The sequence below is a fragment of the Clavelina lepadiformis genome, chromosome 7, assembly GCF_947623445.1.
Source record: "Clavelina lepadiformis chromosome 7, kaClaLepa1.1, whole genome shotgun sequence".
NCBI classification, from domain to species: Eukaryota; Metazoa; Chordata; class Ascidiacea; order Aplousobranchia; family Clavelinidae; genus Clavelina; species Clavelina lepadiformis.
Window position 1 is genome coordinate 8,800,585 of NC_135246.1, and position 25,875 is coordinate 8,826,459.

Consider the following 25,875-nt stretch of genomic DNA (forward strand, 5'->3'; position numbering starts at 1 on the left):
AAACGGAAATACTCTGTAGTCCGGCTGTGATAGAGATAACAGACTAGAAACTGAACGACTGATGTGAATTTTTTCTGAGAAAATGTGTTGACGTGACCCACTTTTCCAAATAAAAGCTGGGTCTATTATACAAGTGCACAACCATAGGATGCCTTTGTATACTAGACCCTACCTACACAAATTATTACATCATCTGGTTGTGCACTTGTATAAAAGACCCGAAAATTGAGTGCACAGAAATTCTCTTTAAGTCATTAAGTGCAAAATTACACACCTAAGTTGCGCCACTGAAGTTAATTAAAAGCGATATAGATTATGAGTGTGCTTAGGCTATGCCCAACTCTGCAGTCTGGTACCACAGTTAGCCTATTTTTACCAGTCCATTGGACTTGCAGTTATGTGGTTGTGACCTGTCAGTATGTGTGCCATACTAAAACGTCCATCAGATATTAGTTTCATGTAACAAAATCTGTTTTAGCTGTTAAGCAGGTGCCTAAGATGGCATATATGGCTCAGGACAATAAGAAAAGTTTAGCCTTCTACAAAAAAAACTAATCTGGCTTTGAACTTTATGCTATTGTAATGCTGAACAATTATAGGATGGAACTTTTAACAAAAGATTTGTTTGTCCATTTATTGAATTGCTTGGAAGTCCCATAAGCAATTAACAAAAGGTTTAGATGTTTTTTGAAAACAGCACTGATTAATTATGCTTTTATATGCTGGTAGCCTATATCTGTATATAGGCATTTTTGCACAACTGAAACTAATACCTAAACTCATATAACTTAGCTGGTAACTAAGTGATTACACTAAACTTCTTGTTCGGGGTGAGGACGAAAAATCAAGCCAGTTGTTACTAACAAGCACCAATGAACAGGAAAAAGTGACAAAGTCAAAAAGGCTTAAAACGTGCCCAAGAGAAATAACATTGATATTTACTGGTAATAACTAAATCTATATAGTAAAACCTTTTTATACCAAATAGTCATATACCTATATAGCAAAAGGCGTTGTAACTCAGTTTAACTTAAGCAGCAATTAACATAAAACTAAACTGAAAGCAGCATGTGTGCTTGTCATTATAATAATCTGTGACAGAATGAATGACCACTGTTTGAAAACAGAGTCACAGCAAAAACACTGAAATTGTGGGAGCGACAAACGAAAAACATCACACAACAAAAATATTAAAAGCCATGTAAAGCAAAGCGGCGACAGAGTCATTTTGTAATTTATTGTATTTGTATGCAGTGCATCATGGCTGGCCACTCTTATGATTTTCCAGCTCAATACAGAAGTTCTTAAATGCCATATAAGCTAATAAATTATATTTCAAGCCTTTTTCTTTTTATATAGAAAGTAATGAGTTGACTTGGTGTGTAATAATGAATTTATCTAATATATTAGAAGGTAATATCTCTATTGAAAATCAAACACATGTATCTCAGTCTCCTGCAAACAACAACAATCGACCGGATTCATTAATTGATCGTACACTTTCAAATGTTAATGCGAAAGGTTCATCTCAATCACCTTATGCTCTTCACAAGGAAGTGAACAAGGAAAACAAAAATGGTAATTAACTAGCACTGAAAATACCAAATTTGAAGGAAAACAAATAGTATTGTTTAGTGAGTAGAATAAATATCAATATATACTGCTAAAGCCAATTTTATGTTTTGTGAAGGACATGTACATATATGAATAGATATTCGTAAATGTTAAAGCTCTGTTGTAACAGGAATATTGAAATTTGATTGTTGCATGCTTTTGTAACTTGGTACTATGTTAAAACTTTTACTGAAAACTATTACAGTAGTATATTGTTAGTCAGTAGTCTGGTACTTGGCTTCAATGTCTGCAGCTAGACATTTAAGTACAAGCTGAAAGTTATGGGTAGACATTGCATGAGCTTTATTGATGCACATGTTGAATTAAGTGGTTGCCCTTTGGGAATCATAACCAGCTGAGCGCAGAGGAAAGGCAGCATCATATCATCACCTGTTTTTTATCTTAAGCATTTTTTGGCTTTAATATTCTAAGTGATTTGTGATTTGATGTGTTAATGTCAATCATTTTTAACTAACTGGGAAATTGAAGCATATAAAATATGCCATAATAGCTGTTTGTCTGCTAAGTATGAAGAAAATTATTGTATTTGTGATGTGCCTGTAGCTATGTTTTAAATGTGTAATGAGATCATGTTAATAGTGAGTCTATACAGGCAAAGCAAAACATTTGTTTTGTACTCAGAACTGCTGACTGCACTCGTGGTTGTGGGTGCCAGTTTTTGCAAACAGAAATGTGGAAGTCGGGGATTAACAGCCTATATCAAAGGATTTTAGGTTATGGTTGATTTAGATTTATTTCTCTTGATTTTGTTGGTGATCTGTCTGCTTGTTTTTATTAAGCAAAGCAGTAAATACCCTTAACTGTTTTTAATAGATGCCTTTTGGCATCCTGGCTCTGTAAAAATGGGTATCCCTAGAAAAGGTTGGATGCTGAACTCTGGCAAATTAAGCTTAATCTGCCAACAGACACAAACAACCATGCTGTTTTTTTAGGTCCAAAAATTCCATTTCCTGCAAATACATCTCTTAATACAACCTCGTATTGCATAGTATGACACAGATTACACCTGTAGCAATGCCACTATCCAGACATCAGTCACATGGGTAACCTCATTGGGCAGTAAAGACCAATCACTAAAAAAACAATGGGTGCCCATTAGGCATCCATTCAGCGCAATGTTGGTTGCCGAATTCAAAATTCGGTTTGCCATGGCACCGAGACACCTACTAAAATGCAAAGTTACTGCAAAGTTAAGTGGCCAAAGAGATAGGCCAATTACAATATTTGAATCAGTTTTATTATGTACAAACAAACTACCACAACAAAGTGTTTATATTACAATGACGCAGTTTTTTATTTAGCCTAATTAAGGTACTCATACATTTGATTTATCCTCACATCATTATTTTAAACCTGCATTTATACTTCGCAGGTGTTGTAAATTCTCCATTGACATCTTCACCATCAGCACCAAGCAAATCCTTTTCCTTGTACTCAGGTACATCCCTTGTTAGTCTCCGTGCACCATACGCTCAGCCAGTTTTAGATGCATCTAAAGTTCAGAAACCGAAGACATCTGTCGATGAAAGAATAGCTTCTGTTCGTGAAAGACGGTTACAACAACAGCAAATGCATGGTAAGATTATAAGTCAAGTTTTTGTCTTGCCACCTTTTACTAGCAAATACATATTTTATGCATACCCATTGAAGGGTTGTTAAATTTGACTCGCCAGTCATAGAATACTTTGTGATATTTTGGTTGTTTAACAGATAATGCTCAAAACTATGAATGATGTGTTTTGTAGTGATCACTTACAAGTTTTGGCTTACTTAGCGACTTTTGTCATCTGCAAGACTGCAGCGTATTGTATTTGTTGCTGTTGCATTTCATCTTGTAGTATCTGAAGTGCTAAAGGTTTTATTTCTTAAGTATAATTTATATACAGTATTAAATATGGAAAAGATTAATAAGGCAAAAAAATTTTCATCTTGTAAACTTTAACTTTTTAATATATTTTTAGGAAGTATTCTCCTGCGTTATGGAGAAATAGGTTTGTATTCACACCTAATAACAATGCTGTTTTCAGCTCATTACCCCACTGTTTTCTATATAGAGTATATTTCCATAAAGCATGCTTTAAATTTTGTAACATGTATGATCTATCGATACCTTCTGAGTTGTTGATACTGCTGAATGCTATTTATCTTCGATGTGTAACTTTTTCCTTGTTTTCATGCATATGAAGTAAGTAAGCTTCAAATGATGCTCATTATTGATAAATGAATTGCATGGATTGTCTTGGGCTAAGTTTTAAAATCTTTAACCAATGAAAACAGTTAACTAGGTATGTTTGTAAGAAATCTAAGTAGTTAGTTGGATTTTAGACTAAAAAGCTCAGTATGAAAAAAGCTCATATATCAAATTCACTAAAGGAACTCCAAATCAACCAACTTTATTCCAGAAACATTTTTTGTGAATTATAGTTAATGTAGTGAAATTGGAAAATAACGATAATTTAGCACTAGGTTGCAGCTGTCTTTTTGGTGCTGGTAATTACCTTGTCAAATGTAGCTAGCGCAAACAATTTGTTGGAAATTAGAGATCAAAAATATGAATTGCCACCATTGTGGATCCACAACATAGGCACCTACTTCTGAAATATATTTGGGTTGAGTTAGCAAAATCTTACAAATTAGAATTGAGTTAGTGACCATGTTTAAAATAGACTCTTTACATGTCAAATGCAAGAATTTAACTGTCATTTTTTACACCTCACCACACTAAAGTCAAAGATAACAGCCTGACTGTAGGCTAAGTTTTCAAATGACTTTTTAAAATAGCAGTTACCCAGCTCTAGTGGCATATCACCAAGGATTGCTATTAATCTTAAAATAATCATGATACCACCACTGAAATATCCCTTGGTAACTTTAAAAATTTCGGTGTCTTTTCTTGAAAGAAATTGAAAGCCTTTTTATACTGACATCTCAGGCCCCTATGGCAAGTGTCTATGATCCAGACTGTATAATTAATAATTCACTGCTCAACAATTTTTTTTTTTTTTTTGTTGCATGAGATTTTTTAACTGATTCTACACAATTTTGGGATGCTGATTTCAAATCTGCAATCAGTTTCTTTATGCATGCTCTAGTTTTCATGCAATCGACAATTTAAATTTTTTCGTTTCTGGCGCATATTTAGTTTGCGTTGTCTGTATGGTACATACAGACAACGTACATTATGGTACATTATTGCATATGGTACATTTCAGATAGAATCTTTCAGCTCTTTTAAGTTGTAGCCTACTGCTGTTTAAGGGCGTTTGAAGAAGTTAGGCATTTTGATAATAGTGAGGTATTGCGGATAGATGCTGTAGGATAGGCTATAAGCTCTATTTTACACTCGTCTGCAGGTAGCCTTAATTAGAACCATGGTTTTTTATTTTTTTTGGTTGTATGTGGTAAACCTCTGTTCCACAGTTAAGCACATATATTTTTCAGATTTGGTCATGGCTTCTTCTAGTAGACGTAAATGCAAAAATAAACCTGATTCATTTTGTTATATCTGTGGTGTGTACACGCTTCCTCGTCAAAGACGAAATATAACATCGTTTGTGAAGCGTGCCTACAGAGCTTACTTTGGCATCCATCTTGGTGATCAAGATAAGAGATGGTCTCCACATATTGTGTGCCATAACTGCGAAGAAATGCTCAGAGATTGGACAAAAGGAAAGCGGAAGAGTCTGCCTTTTGGCATTCCAATGGTGTGGCGTGAACCCCAAGATCACACGACTGACTGCTACTTTTGCATGGTAAATATAAAAGGTGTTGGCAGGAAGAGCCGACAAATGCTTTCTTATCCAAGTATACCATCAGCTATACGACCTGTTCCGCACTCTGATAGATTCCCTCCTCCAGTCTTTAGTGGTTTTACATTTTCTGAAGATGAGGAAACTGAATCGGAAAGGGAAGAGGTTATGGAAATGGAGTATAAAAGAACAGATACAGAATCTGAACACTCTTCTTGTGAAACCAGAGTAGCTGTTCAGCAGTTTAATCAATCAGAACTGAATGACTTAGTACGTGATTTAGATTTGCCCAAGCAAGCAGCTGAGCTCTTAGCCTCCAGACTCAAGGAAAAACAGGTTCTAGATCAATCTGTAAAGGTATCCTTTTTTCGAAAAAGAGAAGAACTCTTTCTTCCCTATTTTTCAGAGGAAAATAAGCTGGTATACTGCAACGATATACCTGGTCTTCTCGAACAACTGGGTATCTCCTCGTATGATCCAGGAGAATGGCGATTGTTTTTGGACAGTTCCAAGCGCAGCCTCAAGTGTGTCCTTTTACACAATGGAAATGGTTATGGAGCTGTTCCAGTTGGTCACTCCACTGTCTTGAAGGAACGGCATGATGACATCAGAATTGTTATGGATTTGCTCAGATATCATGAGCACAACTGGATCATTTGTGTTGACCTCAAAATGGTTAGTTTTCTGCTAGGTCAGCAAAGACGATACACTAAATTTCCATGTTATCTATGCATGTGGGACAGCAGAGCACGTGAAAAACATTGGACACAGAAGGAGTGGCCCTTACTTGAAACATTTCAAGCTGGCATGCCTAATGTAACACACAACCCAATCGTAAGCAGAGACAAAATTGTTTTTCCGCCCCTGCACATCAAACTAGGTCTCATGAAACAGTTTGTTAAAGCTCTAAATCCTGACAATGAATCCTTTCATCATCTTCTTCATACTTTCCCTGCTTTGTCATATGATAAAATTAAAGCAGGAGTGTTTGATGGACCACAGATACGTACACTTATTCGTGACAAAAACTTCATTCAGAAAATGAATGTCAAGGAGAAAGCTGCATGGCTATCTTTTGTAGATGTAATAAAAAACTTCCTTGGCAACAGAAAGGCCCCAAACTATGAAACACTTGTATCCAAGATGCTCTCAGGGTTTCGTGATTTAGGATGCAACATGAGCATAAAAGTACATTTCCTGTACAGCCACCTGGACAAATTCCCTGAAAACCTTGGAGCTGTCAGTGATGAACAAGGAGAGCGTTTCCACCAGGATCTCATGACAGTGGAAGAACGCTACCAAGGTCGGTGGGATCGACATATGTTGGCGGATTATTGTTGGGGCATCAAACGTGACTGTCCTCAAAAAGCGCACAAACGCAGAAGTTATAAGAGGAAATTTTTTCCGGGGTTGTAGAGTAATTCAATTTTTTACATCTTGTCATCGATAGCTTTGAGTTAATACTGTAGGTTGCCATCATTCTTTTCAATGTCATTTTGCAAAAAAAAACTCACTTATTGCATGTATTTTACCAGCAAAAATGTTCTTTATTACATTTTTTCAAAAATTTGGTGCCTAATTGTCTGGAAATACAATTTCTAGTGGTAACACAATGATTTCTGGGAACTTATTTTTGTTTTGAGGTTGGTTATTCGACTATAAGCAAGAACGTCATTTGACAAATCAAGTAATTTTTCAGAAAATTAGAATTTAGTAAGGATAAAATTAAAAATCTCAATTTGCAAAAAAACTAGACCTTGCAGAAAAAAACTAAGGTCAGATTCGGATTCAGCGCCCCCAAAATAGGTAAGAACAAGTGTTGGTAGAAATGCAACAAAATTTTTGTTGACCAGTGTAATACATAAGACAGATTGTACATTGTTTATTTTGTTTATGGTTATTCTCATAAAAAGTTGATTTTTAGATACAGTGAGTTACACAATTTAATTAGGATGATATATACATTGTTCTTTCCAGCTATCCTGGAGTTAGTTTTATCTAACCCACTTGATTTGGTATCTTATTAAAAAGACTTTCTGATATAAAGTGAAATATACAGTTATTTGGTCCCCTATTGTTCATTTTCTTGTGTTTTTAAAATACACTTTTGGAACATGTTTTATTCGTTGATTAGTATTATCATGGCAATTATATATTTCTAATACAGTATTTACATATAATACTTGTATTGTGAAGAGAATGTTTTAACCAAATGTCTGCTCTGTTTAATGTGCATGTTTTCACAATCGAACTTATTATCTTCCTCGAAAACTAAAACAGCATGACATGGTTGGCCCAAAAATAAGTCCATTTTTGGATTTGGTCACAATTTTTACGATTTTTTCGAAAGCTTATGTCCAATTTTTCTCAGTCTGAAGATAATGATTTTGATACCATTATAACCAGAGATTTTTTATATCTATATATATACACTTTAACGTAGTTTTTTTTTAAGTTTTGTCATGCTCTGATGCATGAATTACCATACTGTATGTTATAACCTTCCATTCATGCATTTTTTGAATGTAGTTTGTTACAGGACACATACCATGCACAGTGACCTATAATATGATAACTCCTTTACTTCAAAAGTACATAAAGCATGCTTGCATCATGTTACACATAGTAGGTCTGCTATGATTGCATGACAGTGTATCTGTCAAAAATAATCAGTAATGCATTTTTGATATACTGTACAATATGCTTAAACAGATGATAAGGCTAGTCAACGTCGCGCACTGGCAGAGGCTTCACAAGCAAAATGGGAACAAAGCCAAGAAGAGAAGAGACTTAAAATGGAAGAGAATAAAGATAAAGAAGGTCATAGAAGGAAGGAAGTTGAAGAAAGAAAAAATAAGCAGCTTATGGAAGACAAAGTAGGATGATATGTTTGAAATTCTTGTGATACATTCCATAATATTCCTATGATAATTAATTAATTAATTGATACACGAATACTGTATTCCTATTGAAGTAATGTTTTCTTTTTCATTTTTAATCATTTTAACAAAGCAGTGAGTTGTTATTGTTCAGTGGTAAGGAACAGACTCCCTTGAATATTTTAATTTTATAGAATTCTGTAAAAGAAAAAATTTACTTGAATTTAAAAACCAATTAATGACATGTAATTGAGTTTGAATGTGATGAGGTTGATTTTTAATAGTAGTACTTAGGTGTTTGTATTCTTATGAAAATAACTATGCTGGTATGTGGAAGTATATCAGTGTTTTTCTTCTTCAGAAACATGCTGAGGCGATTGTAGCTCGTACAGATCAGCAGGCACAAGTTGTATTGAGACAAAAACGCAATGCATCAGCCGATAGAACAAAACGATGGTCTTGGGGTGCAGGTATTGAAAGCTTTGAAGCAACATGATATGTTTTTTCCTGGTTCATTTTTTTGCTGTATCCCACATTTTTTTGCAGTATTAATGTGCTAATATTTTGTGAGACTAACATGGCAGAGAGAGTATTTCTTTACTATATAAATCTATAGTTCAGTGAAATGTACTCTAAACCTTCCAACTGATGTTTAAGTTTGCTCTCTTATAAACTCCTTTCCCCAAAAAAAAACTTATCTTGGGAATATCAGGTCAGAAATTACCAATGCAGGACATGTTAATAACACTTCGCTTGTAAACTATGGTTGCAACATAAATATGTTTCTGGTTTGCAATAATGGTACATGAAAGGTTGTTGTATATAATAACTGAAACTCTGGAAGTCATTGGTACTAATACTAGTATTACTCATTTTCTTGTTTTAAAAGTACTTGATGTTAGTTTGTTAGTCAGTTTTGACGCAGATACATTGCGTAAATTGTTGTGTAGGTGCATGCAGATTGCAGACACAGCTTTCTGATAACAATTTTTCAACACTAATGACCTCTTATTGATTTCTGTGCATGTTACTTTACATTTTTACAAGGCTATGCTGGATCAGGTTCGGGCGGCCAGTTCGATATATCATCATCATTTTCATACTCCGATTCAACACGTGTGACAAAGCGAACTCCGTCCAATGGTAATAAGGACATTTTAACAATGCTATAGATTTCTATTCAAGATCAGTTGAATGATTCAAATTTGGCATCATAGCGAAGTTAGCTTGAAACTTCACCAATCATATTCTAATTTGCTTTTTATTACATCATATTGAACATAGAAAAAATGAGATTACTGTTCTATCTTGCAGTAAATGCATAAAACGGTCCAAGCTAGCTTGCTTGAAACTAGAAGTACATATGTATGATAATTGAGAAATGAAAACACGCATCAGTAGCTTATATTCTATCCCTTTAATTAAAATTTGTTGTGTAGTACTTTGTGACTTCTGTGGTGTAACAATGGCTACAAAGTTTATTTTTGACTCAATAATGAAAGTCACCCAATAGCTTATTCTGTTTTCAAAACACCACTTTATATTGCAGTCAAATTAAACCAATGGTTCCCAAACTCGTATTGTTAAATATTATATATAGCGCTTTAAAAACTTATGTTAAAATCGTTTTTAAAACCCTTTAAATGTTTTCATTTCATCAATAAAAATTCAAAAAGAACATTTAAAATTTTATGGAATTTGTCACATGCATCAGTATTTGTGACAACAAAATATAATCATGACATAATCTAAAAAACTTTCATTTCGTTGATTCTCTGCTACGCTTGAAAATTTGTCAATTTGGAGTTTTTTGTTATCATTACGTTCCATGATACTTGCGTTATATTATAATCCAACTGGGAGCTTCTAATCCCAAATTTTGGCATGCAAATCGTTACAATACAAAATCACCAATTTCGTCTTCAAAACTTTTTATTCTGCTATAATCGAAAAAATGCTCATTGGTGGTTACAGCAATGTATTTTTAGTGTAGTTTGTATACATAACTTTAGAACCTGATAGAAAATTTCCTTTAATTGTTAACTTTATTGCGCACTTTGGGAACCACTAAATTAAATACAATGGTTATCACTTTTATATTGCACCTAGTTAGTGTTTTTTCAAAAGATATGGAACTACTTTGCTTGTTGTTCACTTCTTGTCATTTCTACATCTGAAGACCGCTTTACTGCTTACGTTTTTACATGAGCTCCTTTTTTGCATGAAGTTATTTCTCATAATATTTTTGCATGATTGTTACTAACAGATGCTCAAAAGTCTCGGCCGTTGTCAATGGAGTTTAGTTCAGTTTATTTGAGGCATGGTGAGTGCTATTGCATGTGCATTAACATCAAATTAATGTTCACAGCTTTATTTAATATTTAAGGGACAGTAATTAATCTATCTGCAAAAATTTTTCTTCGTCAAACTTCATTTATCACATTGTTTTGAAAAAAAGATAAAAAAATTTTGCACTACTTTAATTTAGTTTCTTAAAAAAAGCTTATCTTTAAAAGGATGTGAGCATTTTGAGACATTTTATAGCTAAAGCGCTTGTATTGTGATGTGGCTTTTCTGTGATTTAGGGGAGGGTAAAGGTGATACACAGCTAAACTCTGCTATTGGAACTTCAGCCTCTGGTTTGTAGTTGTGCAAATACCCATAGTTGAACATACTCTAATATATTATACATAATTTTATGTATTACACATAATATTATGCACATAATTTTATGTATTACAGTTAGAAACATAGTGTTAACATTTATCGATAGAAAAACCAATGTGATCCTTAAAATGTTTGTCATGTATGTTGATTAGTGATAGTTTTGCATTTGAATTTGGTAAAAATTGATTTGATGCTTGTACAGTAGTTGTTGTACTAAACAGCTTATATTGCTTTTGATTATTTATTTGATTTAGTGAATTATTTTGTAACACAGTGTTTGAATTTAAACTGTGTTCAATTCGTATGCAAACCATTCTTTGACGAAGTACAAGTTAAATGAATTTATTACAAAATTTGTATATATTAATATTTATTGTTAAAGGTTCCCCAGCTACCAACAGGAGCTCAACCATTGATAGTAAATTTTCTAAAAGCCCTCTGGTGATGAGCACACAACACATGGCATTTGCATCTGCTTTAAGGTCATATGAATCCCCACCACATAACACAAGCAAAAATAATGGTAAAACTTTCCATCAATTCGTTTGATATCATCATAGGTTTACTAATTGTATTAACATGATTGTATATCGACTACTGGTTGGTCATTATTACTACTATTTTGTTTAAATATTGCAAGCTAAGCGAAAGCAACAGAACTGGATATATAATATAAACTTTAAATGGGTGCATTTATAGCTAAAGTACTTTCAGTCAGAATCTCAACCATTGGCTATCATAAAGTAACTTAGAATTGTCAACTATCGTAACATGGAGAATGTGTAAAGTTAACAAGTTAATGTCTGGATTACTGACATATTTTGCTAGAGATGTGTTTGCATGGCACCCCGTGGTTTAAAGAAGCATTTCAGGTCCCCATTGTGTACTTCTTAACATATTCACTGCATGCCTACTAAAGTGTATATAGTACATATATAGCATGTTTTTCATGCAAGTTCCTTTTCCGCATAAAATGTCCAGTGCAGCCTAGGCGAGCCAGGTCTGTGGACATCAAATCCAAAACTCACAAGTCAAGTAATGATTCTGTGGCAACTCGCACAAAACCTGCGAAGACTATGGAAGCAAATGCAGCTACCACATCAAGAGGTCGTTCGCCAGGCTTAAGCCGCCAATCAAAGAAAGGTCTGTTGCTGTGTAAAGCTGGATCTGTAAATCCCAGCACATTAGAGAAGCATCGACATTTATTGCATGGGATTCCAGTTCAACAATAGCATGCACATTTTAGTTTGCATCTGCATCCTTGTCATTACAATTGATTGCAGAAATAGAGATGGTGTCAGTTTTACTTACAATCTCGAGCTCAATGCTAATGCATAGGAGAGATACAAAACAGCATGATAGATAAGCGTAGAAGTACATGTTGTTGATCATTGGTCATATTCATGGTCATCGTAGTACTTAGGAATCAACAAAAACTTTTCCATTGTTATCCACATTCTGCACATTAAAAACCTTTTGTCTTCCTTGAAATTCTCTTCAAGTCCCTTTAGAAACATGATGCATATGCCATATTTTGAATACATTTAGTTGTAATATGTGTTCTAAGCTTAAAAGGCTTGCACAACTAACTCCAACTTAAGATGCATGATATGTTTTATGCATATTGGTAGTTATGTTAATCTGTCTTTGTAAATGTTTATATTATTATTGATGTATACACTATACCAGGGGTCGGCAACCTTTTGCACTTAAAGAGACATTTTAACCGATATTCCACAAAATAAAAATCACTGGGAGCCGCAAAACTATTTTCACAATAAAACGAAAACGACACTCTGTAACAAAACTGTCATGTCTCGCATTTATAAAAGCAGTTAATTCAGTAAGATTTAATTAATGGGATTTAATTAATGTGATTACTATAATGTGCTCAGTGAGATAAAGATGCGAGTGTTCTTCTGTTTGTTTCTACTGTAGCAATAAAATTAATAAAAGCCGCATCAGAAGGATGAAAGAGCCGCATGCGGCTCCGGAGCAGCAGGTTGCCGACCCCTGCACTATACAGTGTTTATTTCACCATTCAAACCGTCACAGCATTACTACAATTCACACAATTTGGTATCTTCTAAGTTGTTTTCACTTTTTGTTTGCCTGTTTTAAACATCAGTTGAGCACAATAAATTTATCACACAATGGTTGGCATGTTTTAACGAAAATTATTTCCAAACAAAATCTAATTCCAGTTAACACACAGCAGAACCAAGAGTGAACTTTTCAATTGCATGTTTCTGCCAGCGTTTTCGATGTGTAATTTATGGTTGGAGCTTGGAGTTAATGCACTGTGATAGTTTATAATTTTTTGGTTTGCCTGCACAATCTTGGGGGTTAGTTATCTGCTTTTATTTTGTGATATAAATGAACTGCTGTGTTTTGATGGTCACTGATATTCCAGGCAAAACATTTCATATTTTTTGAGTTATTGTTATTGCTTGGCTATGGTATCCTATTAAAGTAACTTAACTAAAAATACCCATTGAGCTTGTTAGTGTGACTTCACACACATGGCACAGCATGTAGTGGTTCATTGCCATATGTTATTGTTTTCGGTGTTAAAGGCAATATCTTTAGATTGCTTTCTGGTTTTGGGATTATGTAACTTAGCGCAATTACTGTTAAGTACCCTACAGTACATAGTTTTATAGGTTTGTTCATATGCTTTGTAGTGCCATTGTAGGTTTGTTTTGGCATTTTTTAAGTTATAATCTAGTGGAAGTTAGCTTTTGGTAGTTTTATTTAAAAATTATGTAGTATCCTGGCATAAAATACAAAAGTATTAAAGTTATCAACTTGATACTCACAAACTTTCCACACATTGACCGTACAGTGTCATAATGATGCAATGATGCAACATTCTCCCCTGACTTGGCTGTTTGATAGCCTATCTACATCATATAAGATTTGGTTTTCAGTTTGCTATTGTTAAAATGCTATAAATGTATAATATTGTCAATTTTTTTGAATGCAATGGATGTGAAAATTCATACAATTTTGTTTCTATAACTGAAAGGTTGACATCCCAGAATAAGATTCGTTTGATGGGTTTCTGAATCTATATTTTTCAAATTGAGATTTAAACATATTATTGTTGTGTAAACTTGCCAAATAATAAATGGTTAGTTGCACCTAAAAATGCTGTTGCATTATTGCGCTCATTTAATTATAGAAACACAGAAGACAATTGTGATAGAATTATGTTGAATGATACAGGTTTTTTGTTTTATATTGGCTAAATTATGCATTTATGTTCTCTAAATTAAGTGCCAAATTTTAATGTTGTCTCAGCTTTTGTTGACAAGTAAATAAAATAGTCATTTTTGCCTTAAACATTTTCTGGTGTTGCATTTTAGGTGATGTGTCTCATTTAACAGAACCTAATTTTATGAATTCTCGCCTACTAGCTCCAACCAAAGCATCTACTGCCAGATCTATCAAACATGACAGTAACGACTCACATCTGTCTTTGAGCTGTAAGTGGCTTGTATGTTGTTTGTTTTATTCTGCATTTTGTACATGTTTACTTTAGTGACCTGTTGTTGAAAGCAGGTTGTTTGATTTTGATTACTTAAATGAAATAAACTTTTTGCTTTTAGCTAGTGGACCTCTACGTAGCCGCAGTTCAGACAGAAAATATCCTACTACAGGTCGTCCATCATCAGTGAGGTGAATTTGAGAAAATAGAATTGACCTAAATAGACATTTGATATTTTACGTGCAAATTGCTTATTCTCAGTGTCCAATAGAAACAACAACGATTTCACTTGCAACCAGAACAGGACTAGAACTTGAAATAGTTTTGAACTGTCCTCAATAAAACTGCAAAATAGTTTCGTTTTTTCATTTTGACGTTTATTTTTTCATCTTGGTTCTAATTGCTAATGGTGATCAATGTGTTAAGGACACAATTACACTACAAACTTCTCTCTTTTTTCAATACAAGTATAGGCCTGTTAATGGCATAGTCTCAATTAGTTTTGATTAGTCTTAGTCATAGTCCCAATCTAATTCTGACAGGTCTGACACAAGCAGCACTTCATCAACATATTCATCACCGCGTGGGCTGAATGAACGTAAAAGTAAGCCAAGAACTGCACGAGCACCCTCCCCATCTTTAAACAAAACGCGGCCCAGTCAACGTGCACCTTCACCAGCCCTGGCTAGTAGTAAACGTTCTCCCAAGGCTGCTGGGGATTCACCTAAGCTAAAGTTAGTCGCAGTGTCATTATGATTTAAAATTATATAATATCAACAATTTTAATTGTTTTGTTCAAATTCAAGTAAAGGCTCAAGGCTGGTATTTTGTACATCAATAACTGTTTGAAAAAACTCTTCTGAAAACGATCAAGTAAAGTTTTATCATCTAGCTTGAAAACAATTTTCTTGATTTCTGTCGTATGCTATTTTTTTCTTTAAAACATAAATTCATTAAAAAAAAACAATGTTTTTTTATCTCAAAGGCCACTGTCTCCTGCTACAAATCGCACTCCAGAATCAAAAGAGACTCCAAAAAGAAGACCATCACCTGCCAGACGTTCATCTCCATCACCTGTTTCAATCAGTAGAAACACTTCTATTAGAAGTACAATAGACATTTTTTCCTCGGTCTATATATATTTTTTATAATTAAAAAACTTCAGTGTTTTCCTACGTGTTTAATATCATTAAACAATATCTTCATCTGTAGATCATCAGCAATTAAACAAGTCAACACCACCACCAATAAAGCCAAGTCTAAGACCAAGCCCAGCTTCTAGTTTGAAATCAGAAACAGCCAAGTCAGGTGACAAAAAGAAAAATCAAACCAAAACCTCTAAAGAAAAGAAGGTCGAAAGCAAACCAAACAAATCAGGTACACAATCTGGTAATAAACATAGTAATTTGGGGTTAAGTATCGTATTTGATATGCTAATTATTATCATGTGAGGTAGAGAAAAATTATCAATTTTAGTGTGCTTGAAAATTAGATTGTAAATGGCTTGCAATTTTTGTTCTTTTTTGCATTCAATTTTCATTGTAACATCTTTTTAAAATTGTTTGCATTCAGTTAAATTAATTGAAGTGAAAAGAAATGAAGAAAAACATCATGTTGAGACGAATAAAGAGAAACCATCAGCAACCGTTGAAATTGTTGACGTTGGTGCTAGTGATGGTGTGATTGTCACCTCTAGCGAAGAAATGAACGTCACTATTACTGTTCAATCACATGATGAAGATAAATTGACTCAAGTTGTGGAAATTGAAACAAACAGTAAGGATCAGTCTGATAAACAAGACACACCAAATAGTATTGATGAAGTACACACAACAAATGGAATGCCGATTGTTGAACTAACTTATGAAAACAAGGTTAGATATCACAAATTCTGCTTTAAAAAGTATTTTCTTCGTTTCAGATCTGCTAAGCTATTCTAAGCATATGTAAGGGTTTCTTTTACTTTTATACGGTTAACTAATTTCTAAATGCAGATGTACTGACTGCTGAGGTTGGATAGTGACTAAAACCTTTGTTATGGTATTGATTTTCTTCATGTGTAAAGAATTATAAAATTTTGATAGAGAGCGATTTCATTAATAGACGCGAATAAAATTTAATTTTTTGTTTAGGCCAAACAAGAGGAACCTGAGCAACATTTATCATCAACCTTGGAAGTTGACATCATAGAAAAAACTATGCAAAAAGTGGAAGTTACTGAAAACAAGTTCAATGATCAAAATAAGGAAATTGATCTTGATTTGAACTTACAGGATGAAATAAATTTCGCACTTTCATCCACGCAAGATAGTGAAGTAAACTCAAAAAGTGCATCTAGCACTAAAGAACATGATATTGAAAATATTGAGACATCAAGTGATTTATCAAAAGACACTGAAAACGCTGAAGATAATGTTGGGTTGGAGAGACCAGTACATTATGCAAGTCTGGTTGAGGATCAGGATTTTGAGCAAATGACTGAAGTGAAAGCATCAGAGATCAGTGAAAAAGTGATCATTGAAGCCAAGCAAGAGCTGAGGGAAGAATTCCTGGAAGTGGGCAAAGAAGAAAATCCAAACCCTGAAGTTTATCTTGTGGATAACGATGAAACCGCAGAAAAGGTAAATAATAGATGTTTAGTGTGACAGTACAAGTCATTTTTGTGTTGTTTTTCAAACTACTGTTATTAAATATGTGGTATGCATGTTACATAGTAGTTCGTAGAATTTAGTCTCATGCTCTTTTTCAGGAGGCAGAGACTGCAAACGAAGAAGTTACAAATCCTGCAGAAACTAAGATAAGACCGGAAACTTCAGATGAAAGTTTCAAAGTTTCAGATGAAGAAACTGTTGAAGTGAAACATGAGCAGTTTGATTCTCCAGTTGTGAACGCCAATGAGGTACGTACTGCTGGTACTTTGCTATAAACAAGACATTTTTATAATTGCTGTCTTGTTTTATCCAGAGCAGGGCACGAGCGTGGTCGTTTTTACGAGCGGTCGTGTAAGCAATTCTCATTTGCAGGAAATTGAGTGCATTTGCACGTGCGCTCTCATTTTTTCGGTTTTCCGCGCGCTTGTTTACTTAGGAGAAAGACTATAGCAGGGGTGGCCAGACCTGCTTCATGCTCGAGCCGCATATAACAAATTCCAGTTCTAAAAGAGCCACAACACAAACACAATAAAAAACACGAATTTGTTCACTCACAACGAAGTGTAGCTATTGATAACCACTAGTGCTGTGTGGTGATACTGTGAGTCTCCACCTGGGCTTCACCAACTAACTCTTGTTGCAATTATTAGTATAACAGTAACCAAGACTTAAAACTAGGTCAGCCCTGACATACAGATTCAATCTGACAGTTTACTTAACTACAGTGTACAAGTTCGCACACTTCTGTAGAATAATGTACTTTTTGGAGTGTAATTTGATTATTACTAACAATGAGTCCATTGTTTCTACGTTTGATAGAACGCACTGTTTCATAATCTGATCAAACAACTCTTCTAGACCGGGAAAATGCATGTCTAATTCAACAATGCTAATTCATTAAAGAGCCGCATGCGGCTCGAGAGCCGCAGTTTGACCACCCCTGGACTATAGACTATAGAGCAGGGGTGGCCAAACTGCGGCTCTTTGAGCCTTTGATTGCGGCTCTTTAATGAATTACCATTGTTGAATTAGACATGCATTTTCCCGGTCTAGACGAGTTGTTTGATCAGATTATGAAACAGTGCGTTCTATCACATGTAGTAACAATGGACTCATCGTTAGTAATAATCAAATTACACTCCAAAAAGTACATTATTCTACAGAAGTGTGCTAACTTGTACACTGTAGTTAAGTAAACTGTCAGATTGAAGCTGTACGTCAGGGCTGACCTAGTTTTAAGTCTTGGTTACGGTTATACTAATAATTGCAAAAAGAGTTGGTGAAGCCCAGGTGGAGACTCACAGTATCACCACGCAGCACTAATGTTTATCAATAGCTACACTTCGTTATGAGTGAATAAATTCGTGTTTTTTATTGTGTTTGTGTTGTGGCTCTTTTAAAACTGGAATTTGTTATATGCGGCTCGAGCATGAAGCAGGTCTGGCCACCCCTGTATAGAGTATAGACTATAGAAAGACTAGATCGTAGAGCACATTGTCAATAGAATGTTTTCTTTTCAAGTGGCCACAAGAAACAATGACAACAGACAATAAGATGAAAAGATTTAAATCCGCTTTTTAAGCTGATATTATTACGTTGCAGGCTAAGCTATGAAAATTAAATAGTTCCAATACATAGACATCGTATATGTAAACACGTATGTAAAACAATTGTTTAAATACTTGATGTCCATGTTCCAATAAGATAAATAACAATAGAAATAATATAAAAATAAATTCCAATAAAAATCAAATAATTCAAATAATACGTCCTGGACGTGGGCCGATTAACTACAGTGTCAGCAAGTAAACTGCTTGCGCTGCCTATGGACATTTAAAACTTTTTTAACATTATGATGACAACTAACAAAAGGAAACAATTTCTGCATTACAACATGCAAATGCAATTGTTTTTTGGAAATATCCAGAAAAGATAAAAATAGCTTTTAACGTAATGAACTTAAGCACTCTCATTTCTTTTTTGTGAGTGCGATTAGCAAAAGCTTGCTCAATTTTTTATTAAAGAACATGATTGGAAGCAGTGCTCGATGTTTCTTTGGCGAGCATGATCGTAAGCGCCGCTCTTTTTAAACGAGCGTTGTCCATCTCCGGTTGTTGCGTTAATACAGTACCTAAGCTTATCCTTTGCGAGGCTTCAGGACTGATAGAGTTTTGTTTCCAGTTTTTTATTTTGAAAATAAAAATTTTTTCTACACATATTTTAAGTTGTTTTTCATCACATGGCTGTTTATTGCAAGTTTGAAACTTTCTGTGAATATACTTTCTCAACAGACAATCTCTGCCACGACACCTGAAGCGTCGGAAATTCCATTTGTTGAACCAAAACAACAAGATCAAGCTGAAAAGAATACTGAAGCATCCCCTGAAAAAAAGAGTGACATAAAGAATGAAATCAACGTCCCGACTGGTGCTCCTGTTGAAACTCTGAAGAAGCAAAAAGTAATGCGTTGTTTTTAACAGTAATCAATCACAAAGGTTCATGAAACTACTTTGGTCTTTGCTATAAAAGTAAGATTTTAACTTTCTGCCTTACTCACGATACTATAGAAACTGTCTCCTGAAGAACAAGCTTATAAAGATGCGATTGCTGCAAAAAGGAGAGAAATGAAAGAAAAAAGGGAAAGAGAAGAGCAGGAGAGACAAGAACGAATGAGGTCATTATTCGGCAACGCTCACGTCTGAGCATAATCAATGACAAACAAAGCATTTAATATATTTTTAGCTTCCAAAATTCCTTTTTTTTAATTTCAATAAGATTTAAATTAACGATTTATATCAGGAGAGAAGCCGAAGAGCAACAACAAAGAGAAGAAGCTGCTCGTCAGATGGCTGAAGAAGCCCGACTTGAGCAAGAGAAGATGATGGAAGAAGAGAAGATCAGACAGCAAGAAATTGAAAATAAACGGAAACAAGAGGCGGAGGAAGCTGCTCGAAAACATGAGGAATACTTGAGGTAAATTGTTAATCATCCATTTGGCAAGATCCCCCATTTAGCCGGTTAAAACTGTTCTCACCAAATCATCATAATATCGGTTTGTATGTTAAACATAGCACAGTAAAATGTAAGTAATCGATCCAGAAAATGAGTATTTTGTAATTTGAGTTGCTGGAGTTTCATTGCATTTGCATGTATTAGTTTTCAAGTGTTATTGGTAATCAAATTTTTACATCTATTTATCTCTGGCTGAAGAAAGTTGTTTTTTGTTGTGCACGCGTGCATAACTTTCAAACGATTGGTTAATACAATGGTCAGGTTACAACGTGAGAAACTTGAACAAAAAGCTCGTGAAGACGCAGAGAAGATTCGGCGAGAGCGCGAGCTTGCTGCTCAGAAGAAAGATGAGGAGAGAATGGCGAGAAAAAAGGTATGGAAGATAGACACCTTCAACAGACCTATGCAACAACCCTAACGAAAAACTTTTTTGTTCGAAGTATAGTCAGAACTATTAAAAACGTTAGCATTAAAATATTAAGTAACCCACTTAATAACAAAATAACAACAAAATGAGAATTAAAATTTACAGCAGGTTTAACGCGCTCTTTGCTTACTTTGTGCTTCAGATTTGTAACGTTACAGCAATTATTACAGCGTTTGGAAATGATCATGCGAAGAACGAGGGGCGGAGGGGATTCCCCGACCAACACGGCAGCTAACCCATCTACGAGTGGCGAATTGTCGTCCGGTAACGTCACACCTTCTGGTGGACGTTCGCCCTATAACTCCGTCACGCCTGATAGAGTATCTTCACCTGTAACTGTGCAAGGGTCGACCAATAGGAGGTGAGCAAACAAAGCTGGTTAATAACTCGTTTTCCGTGGAAATTGTTGCTCTCAGTTTCAGAATACGTTTCTATCCATTTTATGTATCGCTTAATGAAGTGATAGCAATGGAGATTACTTGTTTTAAGCACCCCACTTGATTCTGTGTGCAGTTTGCAAATTATTTATGCAAAGTTGCCGTCCACCCTTACGTGAATGGCAACTGGCCTGGAATATAGCTTGAATACGGCTTACAGCTTTAGAAGAATACTAACATTTATTTATATGACGTATGACTTGACTCTCATGCGAATATTCATAGATCATCTGCTGAGCTCCATCTGCCAAACTCTGACGTCATGAGGCCAATGCCTGGATCATCTTCCAGCAACTCCATAGCAAGCGATGATGTTGAAACAATTTCTCTGAGCAAATCTACAAACAATATCCAGTCACATGTACCCTGTCAGCCTATTGTGGCGTTTGCGGAAAATGTTAACGGCTCCGTGGACGATTTGACTGCGGTTAATGGAGGAAACCATTTTGCCCCCATTACGCAGGGAAATTCGAGAGAACCTTTGCACAACGCCCTTGATCCCCTCCCAATAAAAACGTCAACCATGCAGCAGGATGTTGAAAATGGGAACGTGCCCAATAATAATTATAATGCGTTTGAAGATGCTTCAAAAAAAAAACGTCGAAACAGGTACATATGATATTCATATCAACAAGAATCCACTATTCAATTAGCTGTATTAAATTACTGTTAGCAACCTATTCCAATTTTTCGTTGTTCCAGGTAATTTACTGGATCTGTGACGGAAGTTAAAATCATCATCCTCTGATTTGCGCGAAGGTGCTGCCTTCTCATTACCATGTACATCCTGATCAGAATTTTGCCCATGCAAATATGTGTATTGTGTATAGTACTTTTAACAGCACCGATCCACTTTTTCTTGCTTTGTCGTGTTTTTCTTGTCAAATTGTCGCTCAGACACGCGCAGAATCCCGATCGTAATTTAAAAAGTTAGAAGTTTGCTATGCATTAAAAGTTTCAGCTTTGGTTGTATGATACGGTGGCTTGCAGTATATGCCGACAGAGTAGTGTACTGTGCTTGAGATGTGGATTTAATATTACATATTTTGCTCACTTAATAATAACAAATAATCCAACATGTTTATGCTTCCCGCTTTATTTACGAAAACATTTTCTTGCGTTGTTGTGTAGTTAGTTTAAATCGATTTCTTTTTATGCAGTTAGTGGTCGAATGCAATTCGCTTGAAGCCCTTCCGCGTGATTTTAATTCTACCCAATGCATAGAAGGAAATACTCGCTAAAGAAGCCATTAAGCTAAAATGGCCCCGTTTGATTTTTGCGTTGCACCCAGTAGCTGTAATTGCATCAGTGTGCTATTATTAGCTGCAATTTTCTACATTAACCCTAATTTCTTTTGTATATTTCATGGTGTTATTTCAAATTGTTATTTAAAGTATCGCAACCTAACCAAACGAGGTGGCCACAATCAATTAGATCTGTTCTATATATTGTTGCTTATTCACGTTATTCCTTATACATAAATATATACTTTGTTTGTTGACGTGATACCAACTGAAGTTTCAATACCAACCTCTACATATCTCGATGTAACATAGCTGAAAATAAACTGCTATGTAGAAAAGAAATGGTTAATATATTTAAAATACCAGTTTGATCATTTTTCAAATTAATTATTTACGATTTTTGTTCATGATTCTTCCACCTACTGAACTTTGCTTTCAGTTTCTGCTGAAATTTAATGCCCAATGCTGTTCTTTATCTTATGAAGTTTTTAATGCTTTTAAACACGTTCCCACAATAGAAGTTACGTGAGTTGCAAACTGGATTGTTTTAGTCATTTTTGTTTGTAATATTACATCATTATAGGTGTCGTATAGGTCAATTGGTTGCGGTAAAAGTCAAAGCATAAAGAAAAAATACTTTGTCCTTACTGTAAAATATTCATCACTTTGTTCAAAATAGTTTTACCAAAGTCACACCAGTACGTGAGTATTTGTCCCGGTCCAACGGTTAGTGTTTTGTATGATCCGAATGCCAAAAGGCCTGTTAAAATTGCCAGGGAAATGTACATCTCATGTTGCATGCGGATCATCAGTGGATGGTTAGCCATCATATCCTCGAAAATATTCCCTCTTACGTTCTTATGCGGAAATGGCTCGGTGGGCACATCAATATCAAGAAAATTGCACAGTGGCTCCCAACCTTCTTTCGCGCTGTATACCAATAGCTTATCCTTCGGTGCTTTCTAAATATTACATAAATTTTTAGCTTGGAATTTCAAGGTTTTTATTGTAACCATGAAGCTCTTGAGTTATCAAAGGCAGCCTACATATCTTTTTCGAACACATGCAATCAGATGTTATGTAAACCTGCAGGAAAACTTGATTTCTTTGTTTGCAGCATACTCTTTCACAAAAAAGTAAATTTCTGACATGTTGCAATACCTGCATAATGTAATTGATGTGTCTCCTGTATATCATCCTTAATGATAATTCATTCATCTTGGTAGAGTTGCCAACTGTTCTAAACAGACTCACGCCTAAAAATATCTAAAGATTTAACCAGCATTGATTGAAGTCATCATCATCAATCATTTATTTTTCGTCAACAGCGTGAAAAATCAAGCCAGTTGTTACTAACACGCGCCAGTGAATGGGAAAAAGTGTCAAGGCTAAAAATGTGCTCAAAAATAATTAAGGTAATAATTGCTGGTACCAAGTCATCAAACTTCAGCCGCAAATCAAGTTATTTACCTTTTAAGACTTGAGTCGAGTCTTTTTGTACAAGTGACTCGAATCACGTCGAGTCTTGTCGTTAATAAGACTCGAGTCGATTAATATTCGAAACCAAGCCAAACAGAAAGCAAAAACACCCTTTCCTTCAACCACAAACGTTTATGATTGCGGTAAAATTTGCTTCATTTCGCTACTACGTACGCATTCTTAGACAAATAAAATCATTTTAAGTTGTACTTTCATTTATTCAGACCAAAGAATAGAGATTCATTTTACTTTAATGCTGAAAGGTAATCAAAAAGGCCTGAATCGAGTCAAGTCTAGTAATTTTTGTAATCTCTTAGATAGCTAGGGACTCGACTCAAATCGAGTATTTAAAAAAGTGATCGAGTTGAGTCACTGACGCGAGTTGTTACGACTCTGATTGCTGGTAACAACTGGCACGGCCACTAAACCCATATTAGTTAAATCCATAAACAATAAGTGTATTGGAGGTTATTAGTTGCTTCCATAAGCGGAATTGGAATTTTATCAAAACCAAGGTGAGCTTTAAAAACAAAATTAATAAAATAAACATAAAACGTATTAAATTTTTTATTACAAAACCTAAAAAGAAGGCATTTAACAAAGGAGGATAATTAAATTAAAACGAGACATTGCCGTTTTTATTTGCATAAAAATAAATTACCTAGAATCTTTGAGTAGTTCAAAAACTTCATATAGCTGGGAGAGAGATAACCTAAAAGAGACATAATGGGATTATTGAACTTTTCCACTTGATTCTTAAAACTTTTCATCCAGACGTCTTCACTTTCTCGAGTTGAAAGCACAATCTGCAAATCATATTTTTAGCAGATATAGCTTAAGAAACACTTCTGAACTTGGATGGCAGTAATGTTTAAAATCGCCAGGGTTTTAATAACTCCAGGGTGGGTTGTACATGCAAAACATTAAAACATGTCGGTTCGGTGGTAAAATGCGATAGTGCGTCAGACTAGCAAGTACGGTTAATTCAGGTTTTATTCTCGCTATACACTGTCGTTGTAATACCCTTGGGCACTGAGGACGTTTGCTCGTGTTCTGTGGTTTCGGTGAGCAGTGTCAAATTCAAGCGAGATAAAAATTAGTAAAACAAACAAAAAACGCACAGACAAGCTTGATAACCAAGTTGATAGGAATTAAACCATCCTCTAGTTTAAGTCTTGCAAAGACCGAACCATTTCCAAGCATAAATACTCGATCCAGTGTCATAACATACAATCTATAGCAAAACGTTTACCTGTTTACGGTACTATTTTACAAGGGCAATTGAAGCTAGAAGCAAACTTATAAAGACAGGAAATTTGGTCCAAAGCTCACCTTTGTTTCAGGAAAAGCTTCTAATAATTCTTCCCAGTAATACCAAACTGGAGAGTCCGCAACTGCATCCACTCCCTGGTACATACGCCGAAAATCTTCAACAGTACCCCCTTCTTGAAAGATTCTTATCCAATCTTTCTTGTAGTACTCGTACGATTCCATGTAATCGTAAGTATTCATACCAAGTTTCTGAAGGGCAAGCATTATAGATTTCGTGCCCGTCTTGGGCATACCGGCAACAATTACTTTCATCTTATGTGGTACAGCAACACTATACTTGTGTGTAAAAACCTCGTAAGCAAATTTTGCCTTTTTTAACAGTAGCTTCTTCAGTACACATGGAGAAGCAAGCTTATGCTTGCGAAAGCTCGTGTAGAAAAATATAAATAAAGTTAACCTTCAGAGTGCCAAACAATCTTCTGTTTTTTATTTTTCGTTTTATAAGCTCGCACTTCTACCAGCGAGCAAAGAGATTTAGCCGAGTGACTTACCGAAACCAACAGACGAGTTATCTAAGCTAGCCATGGTGATAGCAACTCGATTGACATCTTATAAGCAGTAGTATTACTTATGTTCTTGGTTATTCGTAATAGTGAGAAAGTGTACAGCACATATAATAAAAATCTTTCAGCCGACAAGAGGTATTAGTATTCTAACCCCACGCAACAATAGAGTCAGATAAATTAAGATAAGATACCCTCAATAATCAAAAGCAGTTCTTTAAGTTCATATTCTTATTGACTTCTCCGTCGGGCAAAGAAAAAAAAGCGTTAACTTTGCAGAAAAAGTAATAACTATTTCAACAGTATTATTATCACGTAATAAAATAAGCCAATACCTATTTTACTTTCTAAACATAAATGGCTTTCCTAG

General features: G+C 34.9%; 2 protein-coding genes across 9 annotated transcripts; one reads left to right on the plus strand and one right to left on the minus strand.

The window, feature by feature from the left end:
* The first annotated feature begins 1,363 nt into the window (after positions 1-1,363).
* Positions 1,364-22,733, plus strand: LOC143465962 (uncharacterized). 8 transcript variants are annotated; one of them, XM_076964508.1, is made up of 25 exons: positions 1,364-1,578; positions 3,008-3,211; positions 3,597-3,626; positions 8,097-8,260; positions 8,625-8,733; positions 9,311-9,406; positions 10,530-10,586; positions 10,849-10,902; positions 11,313-11,453; positions 11,912-12,073; positions 14,299-14,418; positions 14,542-14,611; positions 14,963-15,154; positions 15,406-15,527; positions 15,633-15,797; positions 15,993-16,294; positions 16,553-17,041; positions 17,170-17,319; positions 19,363-19,530; positions 19,639-19,745; positions 19,871-20,044; positions 20,345-20,456; positions 20,681-20,871; positions 21,173-21,556; positions 21,650-22,733. In XM_076964508.1, the coding sequence occupies exons 1-25, from the start codon at positions 1,389-1,391 to the stop codon at positions 21,651-21,653; spliced, it is 3,957 nt and encodes a 1,318-aa protein (XP_076820623.1). In that variant the 5' UTR covers positions 1,364-1,388; the 3' UTR covers positions 21,654-22,733. The 8 variants fall into 8 exon arrangements, 7 of the variants coding, with proteins under 7 accessions (XP_076820623.1, XP_076820627.1, XP_076820625.1 ...); XR_013118678.1 differs by lacking the exon at positions 21,650-22,733 and having other exon boundaries at positions 20,345-20,455; positions 20,679-20,871; positions 21,173-21,313; XM_076964512.1 differs by lacking the exon at positions 11,912-12,073.
* On the minus strand, positions 22,713-25,875 carry LOC143465964 (uncharacterized). The gene is made up of 4 exons (XM_076964516.1): positions 25,003-25,875; positions 24,332-24,476; positions 23,353-23,447; positions 22,713-23,153 (listed from the first exon to the last, which is right to left on the minus strand). The coding sequence occupies exons 1-4, from the start codon at positions 25,252-25,254 to the stop codon at positions 22,836-22,838; spliced, it is 810 nt and encodes a 269-aa protein (XP_076820631.1). The 5' UTR covers positions 25,255-25,875; the 3' UTR covers positions 22,713-22,835.

Bases quoted from the DNA above. Each gene is read 5' to 3' on its own strand.
- LOC143465962 (XM_076964508.1), top strand. From the start codon at position 1,389: ATGAATTTATCTAATATATTAGAAGGTAATATCTCTATTGAAAATCAA. The intron at 15,798-15,992 runs GTACACAATCTG...GTTTGCATTCAG, and splicing joins AAGCAAACCAAACAAATCAG to TTAAATTAATTGAAGTGAAA. The intron at 20,045-20,344 runs GTAAATTGTTAA...TACAATGGTCAG, and splicing joins AAACATGAGGAATACTTGAG to GTTACAACGTGAGAAACTTG.
- LOC143465964 (XM_076964516.1), bottom strand. From the start codon at position 25,254: ATGAAAGTAATTGTTGCCGGTATGCCCAAGACGGGCACGAAATCTATA. The intron at 24,477-25,002 runs GTGAGCTTTGGA...TATGATTTGCAG, and splicing joins AAGCTTTTCCTGAAACAAAG to ATTGTGCTTTCAACTCGAGA. The intron at 23,448-24,331 runs GTAATTTATTTT...AGATATTTTTAG, and splicing joins GAACTACTCAAAGATTCTAG to GCGTGAGTCTGTTTAGAACA.